We start from the raw sequence: 19,231 nt of genomic DNA, 5'->3' as shown, positions 1-19,231 counted from the left end.
TTTTGTTCTTTGTTGTTGGAAGGAATCTCATCCCTATTTATATCTAGCTCTCTCGTCGCCGTTACCTTATCCCTCATTAGGTACGGGTACAGAGTGGTAGCAGAACCCACCTTCATGTCTCACGATGGTGACTTGTTCTCGTTCCCATCCTTGTCGGTTCACTAGATTCGATCTTCCACAGCACAGAATCCAAAGCCCCGGATTATCCTGGCTAGATTGCCAGATGGTCCAGAACCCCAGATCCAAATTCAAATCCGTGTAATTGTCTTAAACCCTGATCAGCCCTTTGGCATCCGGACGTTTGGCTCCACCGGTATATTATATTCGGATTTTAAATACCTACAAGTAAATCGCATATGTTCTTCAACCCATGGCTTAGCTGCTCGGAAGGGAACCCTTGGGTTTTACTCTAGACAAAGAGCAAAGTATGGTAGGCCAAGGTCGCTAGCTTCCAGAGCCATGGAATTGAGTTTAAAGTTCTTGTGCTCTGGCGACGGACTGATATTGTCCGACGACCATAAAAGAACCTAGAACCTAGCAGGTGGCAAGTCATATCCATGCTAGGGAGGTAGATTATAGGGACCACGGAGGGTCTCCCAATTGTCATCCTCAGACATCCGGGGTACATCTTGTACAACGCCCGAGATCCCCCACATCTCACAACTCAAAATATCAGGGCGGAGCAAATATCATGCGCCTGGGTAATCCTTCATGGTCTATTCCACTTCAACAAGGTATGCATGTCAGATGCCACCTAGGGTGCCAGTAGATGGTAATCTACTACGGCAAGTGACAGTCATGCCACATCTACAACTGAACCCATCAAACAACGTAGCTTGTGAAACAACCTCAAGAGAAACCTTCCAATACCTAAACAGAGTAGTGAGACCAGCTCAGTACCTGCAACTCCTGCGCTATGCAATCCTAACAAGTTACAACCCAGCTCAAAACCCAGAGCTCTGCGTAGTTCTCCCCATCCGCATCCCAGACCCAGGGTAGACTTTCCGCTCCAACTCCCTCAATCCACACAACTCCCCACCAAAATACAATCGCACCGTAAGCGTCGACGCTTGCTTCGCCAACAACCACTCTCTCTGCCTTCGCCTCTCCTCCATAATCACCGCCCATCGAGCCCTAACATCCTCCACCCGCTTCTGCCGCACCTTCCATGATTTCTTCCACAAGTGTGTCTGGTGCAGCATTTCCAAGTTTCCGTCCTTCGGCCAACCTGTCGGCCGATGTGGCTTTGGCTGGACCGGTTGTCTATCATCCGGTGTGATGACCGAGTCAATCGCATCCATACGCCATTGCCACTTGCGTAGCGTCTGCATGTCACTCGCATCACGGCAGAGTGTTAGAACGCCTCGGTGGGCAAGGTAGTGTTGTCGGATGTGGTAGTCTACCTGATAGTGCGCGAAGAGAATGGCCAGATCAGAGTCTGCGGGTGCATTCTCGTGCATTCGGGTGTCGAGAATATGCTCTACAATCTTATAGTATTGTTGACGCTGAGCTTCCGAAATGACTTTCCAGTGGGAAAGGTCGCTATTCGGAGTATTTGTGTCGAGGGGAGAGATGTTTTCGTCCCGCTTGCTGGCGTTAGGGAAATATGGAGGATAGTTGGTTGCGATGTAGTTGCCTTGGTCAATGTCTGCCTTCATTGTGGCTTCTGTAATACTCAGAGGGCACTTTCTGCAGTTCAGTGCTTCTTCCAAGGCCTTTGCCTTTCAGATTCGTTAGTTGGGTGCATCAGTTGGGTGGGGGTGGTATTTTTCTTACTACTACTAATTTCTCTGCGTCCTCCCATAGCTTCTCCTGTGCGTGAAAGCTAGTCGTAGCCATGTGAGAGGCTTTCTTGGAGTTCATATTGCTTTGCATTCTCAGTATTGTGATGCTTGGTGGTTGATGAGGAATAATAGAAAGATGGAGGATGGTGCGCGAAACATTGTTCTATAGTTCGTGAGTCTGAAAATGATTTGTCGTGAATGCCCTTTGAAACGAGTCGTGGTGGACAATGGAATCCATTGATTTCGTTGTGCCAAGACGCAGTGGCTGTTCCGAGCATTCACTTTTGAGGTAGTCTTTCAACGTGAAGCTTAATTCTGACCCGAACAAAGCAAAATCCTCTTATACCTTTATGCCGTGAAAATAGAAGATCAGAAACGAGAGTTAGATTAAAGTGAGAAGAAATCCTGTAGATATGTGCCTTGCTCTTAAACAACTTGGCTGAGCTTGGGTATTCTAGATCAACTGACATTCTTAGATCCGAGCGTTGTCGGTCATCCGAGATTATGCGGGGCCCGTGATGCGATCACTGGGCCTCAAGAGATCTCGCGCTGACCGCTATCTATTCCATTTGCACATGTCCCCTTTATCTATGGGATCTGCATTAAACATGTGGATTTCAGGTTTATTCCACTTAAAGTAGATACCGTGGCGCCTGTGCTGAATGTCGTCATATCACCAGTGCAGCGATCGACAGACATGGTGGCTTAAGCCATTGCTAGGCTCACTTCTAAATTTAAGGTAGGAGGTTTGTCAGCTGACTTCATAAGTTTCAACGGGGCGTTGCATTCATTTTGCTGTGCAATGATGCTATTCTTTTAACAATTGTGCCATTTGGTTGTCTCCCTCCGAATAAAGGCCCCCGTCTTTCTCTGAAAACGCCGTACATGTTACAGTAGACAAAGGGTTACAGCTCTGGTGAGCTTATCACGGTATGATGACAGACAGCTCTACGTTTTTGTCATTTCATGATTCCCGTATAGATACATATGCTCCATGCAATACTTTGACCTCAACTCCTTTGACAATTTGAACGACTAGGGTATGACTTCTGATTACAGAAATGGGTTTCTTTCCTTTCACTTTGCATATTAGCAATGAGTGATCAATTGACTTGAAGAAGGGGAACATCAACCACGCAGTACTCAACGCCGAAACTAAACCTCACAACCTCGACATGACCGACAGCAAATCATTAGTCGTCAAGCAGCACAAAAACAACTTTGTCGTAGTGAAAAATACAAATGATCAGAACAAAGCCCTCACGCTCCTCGATTATACATGAGCAAGTCAATCGCCATGGATCTCGAATTTTTTTCTGATCTCTCGATCGCTGTGGTCGTCCTGTTCTCCTGCGGCTTTGCCCTTCTGTACTGGCGACTTTGGTTGTCCATCGGGCACTGCCTGAAGTCTTGCTTCGAACTCGAACGCGTATGCCGCATCGCGAAAAGTTGCTGGTGCTATCTCATCCGGCTTCCATATCGCACCTACTTTGCTCTCTATAAGCGCGTGGGCAGCTCCGTCCTCTTCACCGAGGTCATCAACGACCATGATGCCGAGGCCCTGGCTAGAAACCACGACTTCAATGACCTTCCTATTGAGCTCGTTCCTCTACCTGGAGTAGATCACAATTCCACCTCATTATCATTTCCCAATGACCTCCAGCAAACCGAGGTCTTGCTTCAATCTACTCCCGTCCGATCCGCCAGTTCCCATGAGAGCGAAGCGGTCCTTCGCGTTGACAACGATGATCCTTTCGTCCAGTCTCGGGTTGCCAATTGGGTTGAGGCCACCGCCGAGCATCTCACCACTCTTTTCGGCGAGCGTGCCGCTACAACCGCCGCAGAGTGAGATGATGGCTTTGCTTATTAGCCGAGAGCTGAGAGGATCATGCAAGGGACGGGTTTCGCCGGCATGGTGATATCATGAGGGCGCAGGGCCCATGCGGCGAGCAAGGGTGGTTTCGGGGCCGGGTGGCCGGTGGCTGCGCGCGCCGCTCACCCGAGGAAAATTGTACAATAATGAGAATACGGAGAAGTGATGCTTCGTTAGGGAATTCTCCAACTGATTCTCTTCCCATGGTACTGATGAATGAAACTGGTTCCCTGTGTGGAAGTAAGCAATCAATCCCCAGTATTCATCTCTCATTGCCATTGTTACCATAATCTCGAAATCGACTAAACCAGCAAGCGTGCGAAACGACTTTCCAGGCCTGGATAGAGCCCCATTTGAGATTCTTTAGGTAGCATACTTAGGCTTTGACGTCAGTACTTGTGATAGCTTGACGCATCCGACAAGAATCAAAGGTTAACATCTTCCAGCGCGCAGTATTTACCAGCACAGCCCAGGGGACATTATCATGTCAGACTCTTCTAGTCTGATTGGACACGAAGCTCGAGTTCTCGGTCGCGATGTAGATAGGCAGATGGTATTAGCTCCACTTTGAGTAGCCATGGTAGCCTTTTCGTGCGCAGCAAACATGTCTAGTAAGCTAGAATTCTCTTCGAGGATCCTATTGACTCGGACAAAGGGGCTTTTGTAGATGAGGTTGACAATCTTATGTCGGTAAGACTGTACAAATATGGAAAATGGGGGATCCGAAGAGTTGTATGAAAGGCGAATCAGGAAAGAAGGGGCATATGAGAAGCCTTGAATCTGTGACAAATTTGGTAAATAAAACCTACTCCAATGGGGTAAGAGAGGTTAACCACGGGGACACCATGTCATGAATTTGGTGGCGAAGACTAGCTCGGTCTCCGCGATGGTAATGAGTAACGAAGTCGAGGATTAATCTGCCAACTCTCATGCGAGCTAGAGATTTTATAATCTTTTTGCGTACAGTAGACATTGCCATTGCATCTTGTCGGTGTCTGGCCCGTCCGACCCGACGAGGTAAGGAGGGCAAATCCAGTCAGTCGACCGGGAAATCAGGTATTTCTTTATAAAAGGAAACACCAGATAAGATTCCATTGAAAAGGGCCTTGCTAGCTAGACTCTCCTATGATCAGAATAGCTGTTATGTAGTAACGTTTATACAGACGACGGCCACCAAATGACATCATTGCTACCGGGGTGGTACACACGAGCTTTCCGTCTCAAGGCCAAAGACAACAAAGAGAACTTTTAGAACTGCAGGAATCAAAGGAACCAAAAGTTATCAAAAGCAAACAGTCGTCATTGAAACTTCTTTAAGGTGGCCAAGAGCCTCCTTTTCGAGCTGGCATGGCAAGAAAGGAGTCCAGTCCTGACGCGCAAGGGTCCTTCCGCCCGCCCTCAACGTCGCGCATGGCAACTTCAATATTAGCTCGGAGAAATGATTTGGCATCTCTACTGTAGAATCAGTTCATACAATCGAAATGTCAACTAGTTCCTTTCTACCAGAAAGGTGGATTCGACTATCCCTCCGAGGCAACTTACCTTGGGCGAGTGAGATTGATTACCCCGATACACTAGTCCCTGATGATCGCAGAACATGGAAGCCGTGCCTTTTTTAGATGATTATTCAATGATCCTTCTGCATATCATATTGCTGGGTTCCAAAAATTAGCGTTGACATTGGCCTAGTGACTGGTCATTCCAGAGGATCTTTCTATCTTGCTGATCTTGAACACGTACAGTTGGGAAGGAATATTGGGATGCGATTCGACCCAATCAGCTCATGTTCTCTCGCACAGACGTGCCAATGGATCGTGCATGCTTTCTGATTTGCAGAAGAATACCATATGTCCTTAAGGAAGGGGGGCGATAGTGTGCAGTGTGGCCGCCAACATTCCTCATGGCCATCGCTTATGATGCGGCCACATTCTTGGGCTATAATCAATGTTCCCATAACAAATGGGACTCTAAGCGGGAATGTCAGTTATGGCGCTTCCTTCCCGACATTGTTCCCCTGTTTCTTTTCGAGAGTGTGTTATTGCGCTTTGCGTTGAGCCATATCACATTTAACAAGCCACAAAAAGCATTGAAGGATATCGAACTTCAGAAACGAGATCGGCTTGGGACTAGAAGGGATACTTGGCGAATGAGCGATCGAAAGCGATCTCCCAAACTGCGCGCGCACCAACACCAGCCATTTCGGCAAGTAAAACGCCAGCGAGGCGGCTATGCTGAGCCTGGGCTCGGAGGTGGCCGTCGCGGCCTCGGGCGCGGCCATCTTCGTCGTCTTCTCTGCGGTTGCTATCGTCGTCTGGGTCAGGGTCCGCAAAGAGCAACATGCGTTGAGGGTGCTTGGTCTCAGACATGGGGAGTACAGCCGCAGTATAGGCTACACTGGGGATACGTTGACTGAGATATCTCGGGAAGAAGGACATGCCCTCAGAGCTCATGGCTACCTCCCTTACGGAAAACCAACAGAATGGGGTCAAGCCAACTCAAGCGAGCATCTGCTACGGCCGAAAAACGGCTCAGATTCGTCGTTCCCACTCATGCAGAAAGCAAAGTCACTTCGTCATTCGCTTTCACGATCCCGATCCAAACGTCTCTCGAGATCGTCTCAGAGACATAGTCGCATGAGTTCGATGGCAACTGTGGCTGAAACGGTACTTCATCATAGTCCTCCACGACCCTCCCAATCAAGAGATGATATCCCTCTCTCTGCAGTCGAAGGGGTCCTCGAATTGCCAGCAGAACGAACACCTCGACAAACACCTGATCTTACTCTTGAGGAGCCTGGCTTTCACCTGGGAATGCGTCCGGTATCTCCACCAACATGGCCACTGCCCTCTCAAAAGAGCGACCAGGTCTCTTCCCTGTCGTGGAGAGCCGAAACTCGCAAGAGATGTTTGATCCCCCGCCTAGAATCTTTGAGGAATCGCCATCAAGAATTCGAGGAGGAAGTGTCACTAGTCAATTACCAGGAATAGCACCTGATAAGCCTATTCCGCCACCGCCGCCAACTGCCTTTCCGCCAGATAGACTCAGCTACTTGAGGAACGACTCGATTATGCGCTTGTCGTCCATGAGTCTTGACACAACAAACAGTTCAATTCTGGAAGATGGTCGGCAGGGTCCAAGGTCGCTTGATACTGAGCTGACCTCGCCAATATTCCCATCAGGTGGTACATCAGTGCCATTCAGTGCAAATGATGTTGGTGTCAAGAACGGCCGCAGGAGTTTTATCGCAGCCAATACCTCAATGCCTCCTCTACACAACTTCCCTGTCCGTTCCTCCTCTACCGCCGAAGGACGCAGGAGATCATCAATGGATCCCATTACTTCTCCTCGCCGCAGTTTGACAACCACTTCTCGAAACCCTAGCAACGCTAGTGATAATCGGTTCAGCTTCACTCCAATTCCACGTCGAAATGATTCAGTATCCTCCAATGGGCCACAAAGGCACCCATCGATGCGAAGTGGAACGCCTGTTTCAATGAATGGATATCACACTGGACCAGTGATCAACTGGCGACATTCTAACTCATCTATGTCTGCTGTGTCACACTTCAGCCAGTTCCAACAGCCAGCTGTTTGGGATGGCGAGCCTTATGAGGCTGATCCGTTCTACGGAGGCTCGCCTAATTCCAATGGCACACTGTTTTCTGTTGGGTCTCCAGGACAGACAGCTGGCTCGATGCCGCCGAGCCCAATGCAGCGATCTAGTCTATCCATTCGCGGTCAGCCTCTAGCGTCCGCTCTGAAAGGTTCAAACTCGCAGCGGAAAGGTCACAGGCGCCAAAATTGCGTGCGAATTTCAATTCATCCGCCCATCACATTCGCTGGTCCCGCATTCTCCCCCACGGTGGAAGAAGAGCCAGAGGATCTCGATGCAATGGAAGAACTGGATCTGCGTGAGAGTGCCATCAACGGCAACTTCAAGTCACTCCCTGCTTTCCCTCCGCCGACAACCTCGCCATCACCTCTCTCAAAGCGCACCAGCCGACGAAATAAGCCTGCGCATAGCACATTGGGACCCTTGGCTGAAGAACCTATAGCGATCTGCAACAAGAGTCCTCCTAATAAGAAACCCCATGATCCAAATCCACCCTCCGACTCCGCAAAACTGTTCGACAAGGACCGTGACTTGCCTGAACTCTTCACTTCTCTACCCAACGAAGAAGGCACCCTTACTCACACTCCCTCCCCCGAGCATAACCTAAATGTCTGGGCTATCCCGGAAGAGGCTCCCTCCCCATCATACGAGAACCATATTGCTAATGGCAGCCCCCGCCGTACACCCCTGAAGGGTCCACGCAGCCAGCCAGCCCGAAGCGCCCGCAGCAACTCAACTCCAAAGCCCATGGACCCACTACCGCTAATGGGCATCGGTTCACCCACCGGTCTGCCTCTAATAACCGGTACTCAAGGCAGCGACTGGCGGAGGTCAACCGACACATTGCATCGAACAAATACTGACGCGACAAGCCCCGGCCGGCGTAATCGTGATTCTCAACCGCTTGCTCTCATCGGCGCCTCAATAATTCCTGATACTTCAACTTATAATACGCGGAACCGGAGCGGAACTGTCAAGGACCGCGTCACCATTTGGGAAGATGCCAATCGAAGTGGTTCGCCTCCCAAACCATCAGCTGCACACCTCGCAGGGAACTTTGTATTCTCTGATACTAGCTCCTCGCCTACCCGTCTTCACAACAGTATTCCCCGATCTCTCTCGAAAAACGATCACTCTCCTCCCCGTATGCACAGCCAGCGAGCTCCACCGACACCTTTATCTTCTGTGCCGCGGGGCCTGACGACACCGACAGGGAAGGCGCTTGGCCTGGGCATTGGGACACCGGGTAGCTTGTATGATGGCGATGGATTTCTAAGGGAGTAATTTATCTTATATTTTTATTTATTTATTTCTTTATTCTTCCCTTCTTGGGAAATCATTGGCGTGTTTTTGGTTACCTTTCTGTCCATGTGCTCAAAAGCCTTATACCTTCCTTCTCGCGTGGAGGATTTGTCTTTTATGTTCTCCCTTTATTCACCTTGATGTGTCATGTACATCATGCTTTGATATCCATTGGTCTAGCTAGTCGTAATTACAAGAACAATCTCGATTATATGTGCCGACTGTTGCGTTTTTTTTCGATTCGTGGATGCTAGGTGATAATTAATGGCGTGACTGTAATATAAATGGTCTGATATAGAATTTCTAGAAGAGAAAGATACCTTTTGGAAGAAAGAAAACTGCGTACCTAATGTGATGAATCTATAATCTTTCGTTTTCGAGAGATTGTCATCGATGGCCTTACAAATGAGAGCCTTGAAAGTGAGGCTCTATTAAGAGAGACCTCAAGTTAATAGACAGATTACTGCTGATATTTCCCAAGGTCACTCATGACTAAATAAAGCTACTCCAATCTTGCCAAACTGAAAAGATTCTATATTCACTGGTAGCAGGCCTGGGCACGCGAGCACTTAAGATCCTTAATCATAAGTACTTCTTAACGTCCTACATTTCCTGGCCGCACAATTTAGCCTTGTGTGTCTGAGGTACCAACACTAAGTGTGACAAACTACGTCAAGGCACTATTCCTCGAAGTTAAAAGACATAAGCATTAGAGGTAAGCTTACTTACTGCAGGGATTGGACTACGATTAGAATAACTTTTCAATATCAACAAGTGGGAATCCCTGGTCCGTAGGATTTCAGTTCAACGAGTTTGCAGCGATTAAAATGCACTTAAATATTTGGCGCATGACTGCTGCGCATAGACGATCGTATGGCTTTGAGTAAAGGCATGGATCTCCTATCAGCCGGGTTTGAAAGTGAGCCTGAAAGCGCATAGTTTGGGATATCTCATCTCGAGTTAAATTACATGTACCCGTTTAATCAGTGCGTCGCCACTTAGACTCATCATTTTCCTCCCCGTTCTCATCACCTCCATTATCCTCCCGCTCATGTACAGTCCCAGCCCCAGGGCCAAGCGGGAAGGCTGGTGGCTCGCCCTCCGCAATCCAATTGCCCTCCTCATCGAAGAACTCATTCATATTCTCCGCTGTAATCCATCCTGAACTCCCAGCCACAGGAGGCGGGAGATCGCCATTGCCATACTCTTCAGCAGTCATGAACTTGGCCACGCCATTCTCTTCATCGTCCTCATCACCCGGTTCGACGGGATCAGGGTGCAGGTTCGAGCAGGCGGAGACGGCGTTGTAGAGTTGCTGCGTGGGTGATTCTGTTTCGTCGGAGGTATCTAGCTCTGGTGGTGTATCTGTATGCTGGGCTGCGGGTGTTTCATCGGTGGGAACGACAGTGAGAATCACGCATTCTTCTTCGTCATCTGCGGAGGGAGGGGTGGGAATCGCAATTTGCATGTATAGTCCTTGGACTTCGGTGTCGGTGCCTGGGACGCGCAGGCGCTGCACGGCATGCAGGGAGATGGAGGGGTAGGGAATTGAAACTCCTGCTGAAGCGCTGGGAGAGTAGAGGACGAATTTACTGATAGATTTCGTTAGTTGAATTTGGTCTTATGCAATTGGTCCCATCAGGTAGTCAGATGAGGTGAGAGTGCGATACTTACTCAGATCCGACCCATGTATCCACGCCCTCAATGGCAACCTCAGTGCTCTCCCCATCCTCGTTGGCTTGCGCGCTGTTTCCGTTTGCTGTCGCATTTTCGCCGCGCAAAGAGTTCAAGGCAGGATTGGCGATCAGGTCACTCTCAAGGATGACGACTTTGCATCGCTGACTGTGGTAGTGCAGTACTGGTGGCCCGGAGTAGAAGGAGCTCGGAGTGCGCGACTGATGCTCCGCAATGGGGACAAAAGATGATGCCTCGGGGGCAGTGGTAAGAGACTCCATTTTCAGGTTCAGGAGTAGCTAATTCTTCGGGTATTAGGCGTCAAAAAGTGTGATTGTGGTTGCGCGCGGTTGGATGTTGGAGGTCGCGAGGTGAAAAGTTGCGGCAGCTCTGGGGCGGAGGGGCTTTGTTCCGCGGTTTATGACGGCTGCTTGCAGGAGCTAAATCACTTTAGAACTTCATTTGTTTTTGGTATTTAATAGACTATTGGCTTTTGGTCCACTCAATGGATTGTTCATCGCAAATGCAATTTCAACAGATTCTCTGGGTATGCACATTATCTGATCATTGCACTATATATTTACTTAGCTCCCTAGCAACGGCAGCGGATATGCGTTCATTATACAAGGACCCAGCACATGCGTAAATATCGCCACATCCAATTTACACATCCAAAAGCAGGGCTGAAACATTTAAGGTCCTACATGCAGCTGCATTTCGACAAGTTTCGAGTAAATGAAGTTGTACGATTGAAATAATTGCCCACCTGGGCGGGTGTATCACTGAGACTTCACGATGATCTGAAACTTTTTCGAACCTAGTCTGCCTTTAATAAATGATCTACGGATTCATTGACACCAAGTTCCAAGGCTGGTGCCTTGAAACATCCACGGGATCGATGGCAGGACCGACCGAGTCCATCTTGAAAGCCATGCACCATTGGGCTATAAGAGTGAAAAGCGGGTTTGAACAACGATTTCAACTTTCCTTAGTACCATAAAGTCCATAGCCTCATAATTGCTTGCCTAGCAAGCGTGTCAAGAAATGGCACTCCTTGCAGTCGACAACGACAGACCGCCAGCCTAAAGTCTAATGATGCTGGTCGAGCCAGTCATGCATGAGTTGCAGGAAGCCTCCTCGAAAGGTAAAGCGGCGCGATCACTTCAAAGTGAAAGAGTTGAGCCGATACAACAATTTCAACCGAATAATTGGGCAATCCCAAAAAAAAAAGAAACTCTGCAGGGCATTTGGTGGAAATCCGAAGTATCCAACCATTTCATTCCACACCCAGTCCCCCAAATGCCCTATCAAGCTCCTCCCCCTGATCTCTCGGTTTAATAGAAGGTATCCTTGAAGATCCCTGATCGGCCGAAGCGCTGTCCAGCAGGCTCTCGGCATTTCCTTTAGGATCGGGGGACCCGGTCGCTTGACTAGGCTGCAACAGTTTCTCATCGCGATCCAGCCACCCAGGAGCGACGCGCCGCTTCTCAGCCAGATCGCGCTGTTGTATAGATTCCTCCCATGCCTTGATCGCAGTTTCAGCGTCGCCTCGTGTCTTTTTCAGATGTTGTCCGAGGGACTGACATGCGGCGAGGATCTCGTCTGGGTGTGCGGCATGTTCACCGCTGGACGAAACGACATAGCGGGCCTTGACATCTGGATTACTGGGATCAACGGTCACGGATGGAGGGAGTGTCGAGGTGACCGACTTGTAGGTGTAGGGCAGTGTAACCGAGGTAGGGAGGTTGATGAAAGGCGAGACGGTGAGGGGCACCTGTGCGAGGAGTAGGTGGGGGCCTGCATGATATTAGGATTGGAGGATTGGCGCAAAAACGAGTCAAAGGGCATGAAACGTACGGTAGGAGTCGTACATGATGAGATGGTTGGTTAGGAAGTGGGGGGTTGGATGTGGTGGATGCGGAGAAACGAACCGCTCTTCCAAGCCGCGCTCGGATGATCTCCTCTTTAGTGTCCGGACAAACAATTCGTTACTTTGACATCTCTCTTACCATAAAGAGGTTGTCTGCCGGGGGCTGTTTTTGACCTGGAAACGACATATACATTCCAAGCTTGTCTTTTTCGTAATGGGGTACAAGGCGTGATCCATACCTGTTTTGAATACGCTAATTATCAGCCACGGCTGGATTCGATGCTTCACGGGCGCTTAATGAAGAGCTTCGGAAAGTATATTCAAGAAAGTCGGAGCCTTTTGGCCGACACTCCGAAGTACTTTCTACCACAATGCCTACAGGTCATTCGGGATTTACGGTGCTGATCCGGCTGCAGCTCCCGCCGAGTTCCACGCACGATATTCCAAATTCCAAGTGATCTCAACGGCCTTCGCATCGAACCTTGCTTTTTATGGCTTAGTGGAGCTTTTGTCACCAGATCCCGTGCCATAGTGGATCTGTTTTACCTTGAAAGAGTCATGTGCATGTGAACTCATTATCGTTTCAGATCCGGCTGAAGGGAAGCACAAAATGCCCAGAAACTTCATCATCCAGGCCATGGACGAAGAGATGGACTGAAATCAGCTAGGCACCTCAGTAGCCGCCTCAGTAATAGCAGGGCGTTGTGAACCCTTAGTGTTCATGCACTTGCCTAGACGGTCCCACTTGGAGAACAAAGAATAATGAAGTGCCATTGCTGTGCCGTCCCGCATGTGGACCAATGATGTCGAGACTTTTGGGAGTCCGCATGTTGGCAACATGCTCCTTGATCGCTGAATCGTCGGTATTGAAATCCACATTATGTCAATGCACATTTATCTCTCATAATTCCCTGGAGGAGGATTTTATCGTGTGTAGAGCTTCTCCACGGCCCCGCCGACCATGTGTTTGACTGAGAGCTCCACTTGCGGAAGTCGTTGGAACGCAATTTTTTCCCTTTCTACTTCGTACTTTATCTTGTAACCAGTCTTGGCTCAAATCCAAGCTCCACCTCTAGCCCTGCTGTATATTCTCCCTCGTATTGTGCCTCATCACCTCTTCATTGGGCATGGCAGACCATAGAATTACCCCGGTTTGTCCGCTTATCCTTTATAGCTCGCAATTACTGACACCTTCGATAGGACCCGAATTTATATTTGCCTACGGATGACACGGCCCCCGATGATTGGCAATCGTATGTCCGTGGACTTTCTTCAATGGTGTGATGTGAAGCTAACATGGGCGTTAGTGAAACAACGTCTATTGCGTCGGACATTTACCAGGGATTAATGGAAAATGGCCGAAGGTACTTTGTCGCACATCTGCTATCCAATAATCAATGCTTACCAAGCCCCCAGATACCAGAATCTCAGTGATCAGGCGTACCAGTAGGTGACCGCTACAACTCAGCAGAAATCAAAAGCTGATGTTATTTTCAGTGTTCCTGCCGATGAGCAAATGTTCGAGGCTTATGAATCATGGTATGTGTCGCCTTCCAAAAGGTCGGTCCTTCGCTAATCTCAACAGTCACGTAATGCTCCTGACCCTTGATTCCCATAATAAGAACCCTTTGTTCTATGCTCCAGTTGATGAACCAAAGGTGTGTCGCGCTATCGACTCTCATCATAACCCTTACTCAGACCGAACAGCATATTCTTGACATCGGAACCGGGAAAGGTTCATGGGCCATGTACGTTCATAACCCTTCGTGACGTCACGCAGAAGTCTAACCTCAACACAGCGATGTTGCCGATTTATTTCCAGATAGTAAGGATCCCACCTCTTGGGAATACACGGTGAATCTAATTGTCATAGCGACGGTTCGGGGTGTGGACCTCTTCCCGCCTCCGGAGACGTGGATACCGCCCAACTGCATTCTCGAAGTCGATGACATTCTTCAAGATTGGACCTGGCGCGATCCCTTCGATTTAATCCACCTTCGAATACTTGAGAATGCATTCACCCCAGAACAAACAGACCGCTTATATAAACTGTGCTACGAGTGAGTTTGAATGATGAAATCCCACCCAAACGCTCGCTCTAATATCCACCCAGTCATACGGCACCAGGCGGATGGATCGAGCAATTCGAAATCAGCGCTTTTTTCGAATGCGATGATAATAGCCTAACCGAAGATAGTGTGCTCCGAGTCTGGGGCCCCAAATTAACCAGGGCGGCTAGAAAATCAGGCCGAAAGTCTGGAATTATGCACACCATGCAAGGATCAATGGAGAAAGCTGGTTTTACAGATATCCATGTTAAGAATTATAAATTGCCGGTTGGCCCGTGGCCTCGAGATAAACAGCTGAAAGAAGCTGGTACCGCCAATTTTCATCATTGGACCGAAGGTATGGAGGGTTACTGCATGTGGCTTATGACCAGGTATGGGGAGCCAGCGCCTTGGTCAATGGAAGAAGTTGTCGTTTATACGGCGGAAGTACGGAAAGAAATATCCAATCCGCAGAATCACTGTTACCAGAGGGCGTAAGTTGCCTCCATTCGGATTGTGTTGGTTTTGAACTGACGTTTATAGGAGGAGGATCTGGGCGAGAAAACCGGGGGGCTCGACTGAGCCGAAAATTAAAAGCGAACCATCTCCTTGATTTTAAAGTGAAACTTAGTATCGGTGATTATTTCTTGAGCGGGCGACATTAATTATTTGATCCTGCTCGAATCCACAGGAAAAAGAAAAAGAAAAGGGATTAGTACAGTGATACGAATCATATCTCCAGCATCACGTATCATCCCGCTAAACCGTCATGCGATCCAACACATTCTCTCGATGATGTTTGTCCAAGTTAGGGCCCGGGAAGACAGTGCTGACTTATTAAAACCTGGATATTCAAGTACATATCAAAGACCTCAATCATACTCAACGCTAGTATTTCCAATGTCTTTCCCATGCCTCCCTAACATTCGGAATTGCAACATACCCTTGTCAGCAAACATCTCTACCTGTATCTTGTACTCGAGATTGATCATCTTTTTACCCAATTCCTTATTCTTCTTTTTCTCAAATTTTGACAGATCTCTTTTCGAGAAGGAATATTGAATCTCTCCAGCTTTTCGGCACGCTATAGAAATGGCCATGGTTAGCGGATTCGAAGCAATTGAATCAAATACTTACATTCTGCATAGTACCAATCTGGCGCACTATCTTCCTCGCATGTGTACAGGTCTATTGCAAAATCAAGGGTATCCCCTGGGTAGTGGACGCGAGATACATCATACGGGATACTGTCTTCTTTGCCAATAGCCTTGCCCTGTTTGTCCCGTTAGCTTGCTGATAGTATCAGATCTAATGCACATGACAATACCTTTGCAATCAACCACACCATTCGGTCAGAGCAGAGTTTTCTTCCGTCCCACTCCGCAGGTACGGACCGCCACTGGGGATCGATGCTTTCCCGAAAGTTTTTGTTTATTTTGAATCCGTAGTGAAGTCGACACTTTCTTTTCTCCGGCTTCATGCCATTCAAGCCCCGAAGAGCAGCCCCCTTGACGACACTGGCTTGTCTAAGAACATATCGATTAGTGCCTGATTATTGTCTTGAATCTAAAACTCACGGATTCTCTGGGCAGAAAAGAGATATTCCGCCTCTTCTCTGACACCAGGCTCGAAGAGTTGTGTTAAGATATGGTGAATCTCCAAAGCCTCCGACCAGCACAATCTTCTGCAAACTTGTTAGCTCGCCATTTTGATTTGGGATTTCGCGCTTCTGCTTACATTGATATAAGACTCGGAAGTCTGTCTTACTTGACGAAGCTGGTCTTCCAATAGATCTTCGATCTTTTGGGTAACAGGCTTGAAGAAAGACTCCATATCGGAGCTTGAAAGTGTCAGTGAAAGTTTCTATTGGGGTTGATTATCAATTCTTGCCTTCTCAGTCTAACTGTGCAATTCTCCGAATCATAATGTTCAGGGTCCGATACACCTGGCATCGGAAGATCAACCTCGAATAGATCCAACTGATTGGATGCACCAAAGTCACGCTTTAGCCCTTCAAAATCTTTCATAAATCGGCTTCCAGGTCCTCTTTTTTCAAAGCTGACCTTATCGAATGCTGGACCGAAAGTCCTGGACATCCATTTCAAAAACTCCCGGTCAATGTAAGTCGAGCCGCATTTGTCACCAGTACCGACCAAGAGCTCCTCAAATCGCAGATCAGGTTTGACCTGTATGACTTTATAGGTGACAATATCCACTGTTCCTCCACCACAATCACAGATAATAATTCCATCGCCATTCTTGATAGCCAGTCCACGCTCATCCTCAGACAAAGAGCTGAGGGTAGCGACCGCAGCGGCCTCCGGCTCCGTGATCATGGAAATCAAGTCACCAGGCCGACTCCCAAAACCAGCCGCAGTGACAGCTAGGTAGGTATCATGTTTGGCCTTGTCAGACCAGATTGCGGGAACCGTGAACCAGAAATCCAAAGCGGTTACTTTTATGATTTCGGGAGTGAGACGCTGTTCGAGAAAAAAGATGATATGTTCGTAAATCCCTCGAAGATAATCAGCGCAAACATCTTGGGCTCCTTGCTTGAAATCAGGGATTCTCATTAGCCCATCGCCCTCCAGAATATCGACGTTCTCTTGAGATCGTTGGGTATGACTCGTTTCTGGACTGAGGAGCAGCTTTGTCCACGTGTAGGATTTCATTTTCGGGACTACCATATATCCCCATTTAATTGTGGCTCCATCGATCAATGGGTTCTCGGTGCCATAGGCAATACGGGAAGGGGTCTTCCAAGTTTCGTCCTGTTCTCGACTAGGACCGGGCCAGGTGCGAATGACATTGATGTCGTGAATTGTATGTTTCAAGGAATCCACGTAACTGACGCCTTGAATTGACTTAGTATTCGATGATAATACAATATAATCAAGGGGTTTGATTCACCGGTAAAAGTTGTGCCATAGTCTACACCAACGATGATTTTGTGCAAAGGGGCCATTTTGACACACGATGATTATGCTTATGTATTGAGAAATGAATCGTGGGTTATTCTCTTGACCTTTATGTATCAAATGTTTTTCAGTATCACCTGGGCGAGCGGTTGTCGCCCAGATTTACCAAGAATATATCTACACTAACCGAATGTCGCAAGGCTCCATGTGCCAGCCTCGCATTTTGAACGGCTTATCACACTACTTCAGCCGCAGTCCCGAAGCCACTGCCCAAGCTCTCGCTTATTTTATCCTAGGTACTTCTAGCGGGCTGTGTGTTGATCTCAGCCCCTGCGTCATTATGTGTATACAACCTGAATACATGTGACCGGGGAGGGCCCGGGAACCCTATTCGATGCATATATACCTGAAAGATGATTGAAAAAATTGTATTATAGAGTTTGCCAGTGATATAAATCTTTTAATCGCGTTCGCCTCAAATGCTACCTTCAACCAACCCATTGCCGAAGCTTACAGAACTGATATTGGAAATGAATACCTTGCGATCAACCCATAGGAAAGATGGGTCCAAACCAGCCATCAGCAAAGGACAAGAGAAGCGAATCAAAGAGCTAGAACAAACGATAAAGAATAAGGATCACAGAATTGACGAACTACGCCATGAACTGAAGCGGTATGCCCAGGAACTGGGGAAAAGAGAGCAAGACATAAAGCTCCTTCTCAAAAATGATCGACGATGGACAGAATTCAAAGATTTCGTGGAAAAAGCCATGGAAAACAAGGCAGCTATCGAGAAAGACGATCTCAAGCGCGACATGAAAGAGCTCACAGCAGCAAACGAAGTCTTGTTGAAGAATTTCGATGACCTCCGAACCGAACGCGACGGTATCTACGCAGAGTGGAAAAAAACAGGAGAAGCACTCCGCAACGTGCAAGCAAGTGCATTCCGCTTCCAAGACCAACCGGAATGGGCACCAGATTCGGACGAAAGTATCCGACACGAGCTCAAGAGCCTCGAATCAAGCGCCCGTGCATGGTGTAACGAGAACTGCATCAAAGCGCTTTCCATGCTGCGCATGACACCCGACGCGCTGCTCAATGAGTGGGGGCTAGTAATGCGATACGATGAAAAGGTCTTCGCGAAGAACGATCAACACCTGCCACAGCTCATCCTATTGGCTTTGCTCATGGACTACATATATGGGAACATCTTTGCCAAGCCATTCTGGTTTCTGCCGTGGAGGATCATGGGTGCGGATGCCGAAGAGGGCGCCAATAAGGTTCTTTGTCGAGGTCTACACGAGGGGCTTGCAGGGGTCCTGGAGGAGACCACCCAAGGTGCGCCGCAACCCGGGGAGCTCGCCCTGCGTCAGTTCTAATTCTTTTCAGGCAATATGGAAGGCAGTCATTCTTGGAGGTCTCAGTGGCTGAGATTACTTGATCCTAACCCCCGAGATCAGCAAGAACGTCATCTCCTCGAAGCGACCAAAACGCGCACGGAACTCGCTCGCAAGAAGGCAGCCGAATGTCTTATGGCCAATTTCTTGGCAACTTCCGCTGCTTTTTTGATTAATGCGAAGCCTTTGGATGTGCCCCGGCTGGCACCATTACAGCTTATTTTCAATACAGCCGCACAGATATCCCATAAGCTCTGGCTGCGCAAGAGCTACCTGGAGATTCAGACAATAAGGGGTCTTCCAAAGACGTATTTGCATACGAATGAGAGACTGAATTATCATTCCCTTCACAACGAGTTTCTGAGCGCCGAGGAGACGGGTCTAGATGGCTACCCCATTATCGTTGTTACTCACCCTGCAGTGCTGGTTCATGGGAACAGTGATGGGTCTAACTACGGGGCGCCTCCTCGTATCTGGAAAGAGGCTAGAGTGTGGATGGGGTAGGTAAGGCGTTTTCGGCTGTATATGCCACTCTTTCTGGGCTTTACGGGGTATATTCCTTTTTTGGATACGACCGATATTCTTCACTCACTCATTTATCTATCTCAGTAATCTTGTCAGCAATAGAGTCATTTGTTCCATGCCGATGAATCGGTTAACCCGTAGAAGTGATGGGTCAGAAGGGCTGAGTGCCATTGCAAAATTAGGACTTTGACCCGGGTAACAGAAGCCTCGCTTACAATGCCCCAATT

The 19,231-nt window shown here is 48.3% G+C and overlaps 9 protein-coding genes across 9 annotated transcripts; 3 read left to right on the top strand and 6 right to left on the bottom strand.

The window, feature by feature from the left end:
- Positions 1-944: 944 nt before the first annotated feature.
- On the bottom strand, positions 945-1,658 carry N7484_003063 (uncharacterized protein; the record flags this gene model as incomplete). The annotated part of the gene is made up of 1 exon (XM_057113483.1): positions 945-1,658. One exon carries the CDS (start codon positions 1,656-1,658, stop codon positions 945-947), a length of 714 nt encoding a protein of 237 aa, XP_056973623.1.
- A 1,414-nt stretch (positions 1,659-3,072) lies between these two features.
- Positions 3,073-3,585, bottom strand: N7484_003062 (uncharacterized protein; the record flags this gene model as incomplete). The annotated part of the gene is made up of 2 exons (XM_057113482.1): positions 3,073-3,393; positions 3,442-3,585. The coding sequence occupies 2 exons, from the start codon at positions 3,583-3,585 to the stop codon at positions 3,073-3,075; spliced, it is 465 nt and encodes a 154-aa protein (XP_056973622.1).
- Positions 3,586-5,783: 2,198 nt separating this feature from the next.
- Positions 5,784-5,996, bottom strand: N7484_003061 (uncharacterized protein; the record flags this gene model as incomplete). Its single annotated transcript, XM_057113481.1, has 1 exon — positions 5,784-5,996. One exon carries the CDS (start codon positions 5,994-5,996, stop codon positions 5,784-5,786), a length of 213 nt encoding a protein of 70 aa, XP_056973621.1.
- Positions 5,997-6,490: 494 nt separating this feature from the next.
- On the top strand, positions 6,491-8,554 carry N7484_003060 (uncharacterized protein; the record flags this gene model as incomplete). Its single annotated transcript, XM_057113480.1, has 1 exon — positions 6,491-8,554. The coding sequence occupies one exon, from the start codon at positions 6,491-6,493 to the stop codon at positions 8,552-8,554; it is 2,064 nt and encodes a 687-aa protein (XP_056973620.1).
- Positions 8,555-9,551: 997 nt separating this feature from the next.
- On the bottom strand, positions 9,552-10,527 carry N7484_003059 (Voldacs domain-containing protein; the record flags this gene model as incomplete). Its single annotated transcript, XM_057113479.1, has 2 exons — positions 9,552-10,164; positions 10,247-10,527. 2 exons carry the CDS (start codon positions 10,525-10,527, stop codon positions 9,552-9,554), a joined length of 894 nt encoding a protein of 297 aa, XP_056973619.1.
- A 995-nt stretch (positions 10,528-11,522) lies between these two features.
- Positions 11,523-12,119, bottom strand: N7484_003058 (uncharacterized protein; the record flags this gene model as incomplete). Its single annotated transcript, XM_057113478.1, has 2 exons — positions 11,523-12,043; positions 12,104-12,119. 2 exons carry the CDS (start codon positions 12,117-12,119, stop codon positions 11,523-11,525), a joined length of 537 nt encoding a protein of 178 aa, XP_056973618.1.
- Positions 12,120-13,412: 1,293 nt separating this feature from the next.
- Positions 13,413-14,777, top strand: N7484_003057 (uncharacterized protein; the record flags this gene model as incomplete). The annotated part of the gene is made up of 8 exons (XM_057113477.1): positions 13,413-13,546; positions 13,614-13,655; positions 13,702-13,774; positions 13,815-13,864; positions 13,916-13,941; positions 13,990-14,176; positions 14,230-14,658; positions 14,708-14,777. 8 exons carry the CDS (start codon positions 13,413-13,415, stop codon positions 14,775-14,777), a joined length of 1,011 nt encoding a protein of 336 aa, XP_056973617.1.
- A 259-nt stretch (positions 14,778-15,036) lies between these two features.
- N7484_003056 (Hsp70 family protein) lies at positions 15,037-17,129 on the bottom strand (the record flags this gene model as incomplete). Its single annotated transcript, XM_057113476.1, has 7 exons — positions 15,037-15,248; positions 15,302-15,437; positions 15,492-15,690; positions 15,742-15,848; positions 15,902-16,027; positions 16,069-17,018; positions 17,075-17,129. 7 exons carry the CDS (start codon positions 17,127-17,129, stop codon positions 15,037-15,039), a joined length of 1,785 nt encoding a protein of 594 aa, XP_056973616.1.
- Positions 17,130-17,852: 723 nt separating this feature from the next.
- N7484_003055 (uncharacterized protein) lies at positions 17,853-18,983 on the top strand (the record flags this gene model as incomplete). Its single annotated transcript, XM_057113475.1, has 2 exons — positions 17,853-18,420; positions 18,472-18,983. The coding sequence occupies 2 exons, from the start codon at positions 17,853-17,855 to the stop codon at positions 18,981-18,983; spliced, it is 1,080 nt and encodes a 359-aa protein (XP_056973615.1).
- Between the last annotated feature and the right edge of the window lie 248 nt (positions 18,984-19,231).

This window comes from Penicillium longicatenatum (assembly GCF_028827895.1).
Source record: "Penicillium longicatenatum strain IBT 33135 chromosome Unknown contig_2_segment0_segment0, whole genome shotgun sequence".
NCBI lineage: Eukaryota > Fungi > Ascomycota > Eurotiomycetes > Eurotiales > Aspergillaceae > Penicillium > Penicillium longicatenatum.
This window is presented reverse-complemented; position numbering and strand designations above follow the sequence as displayed.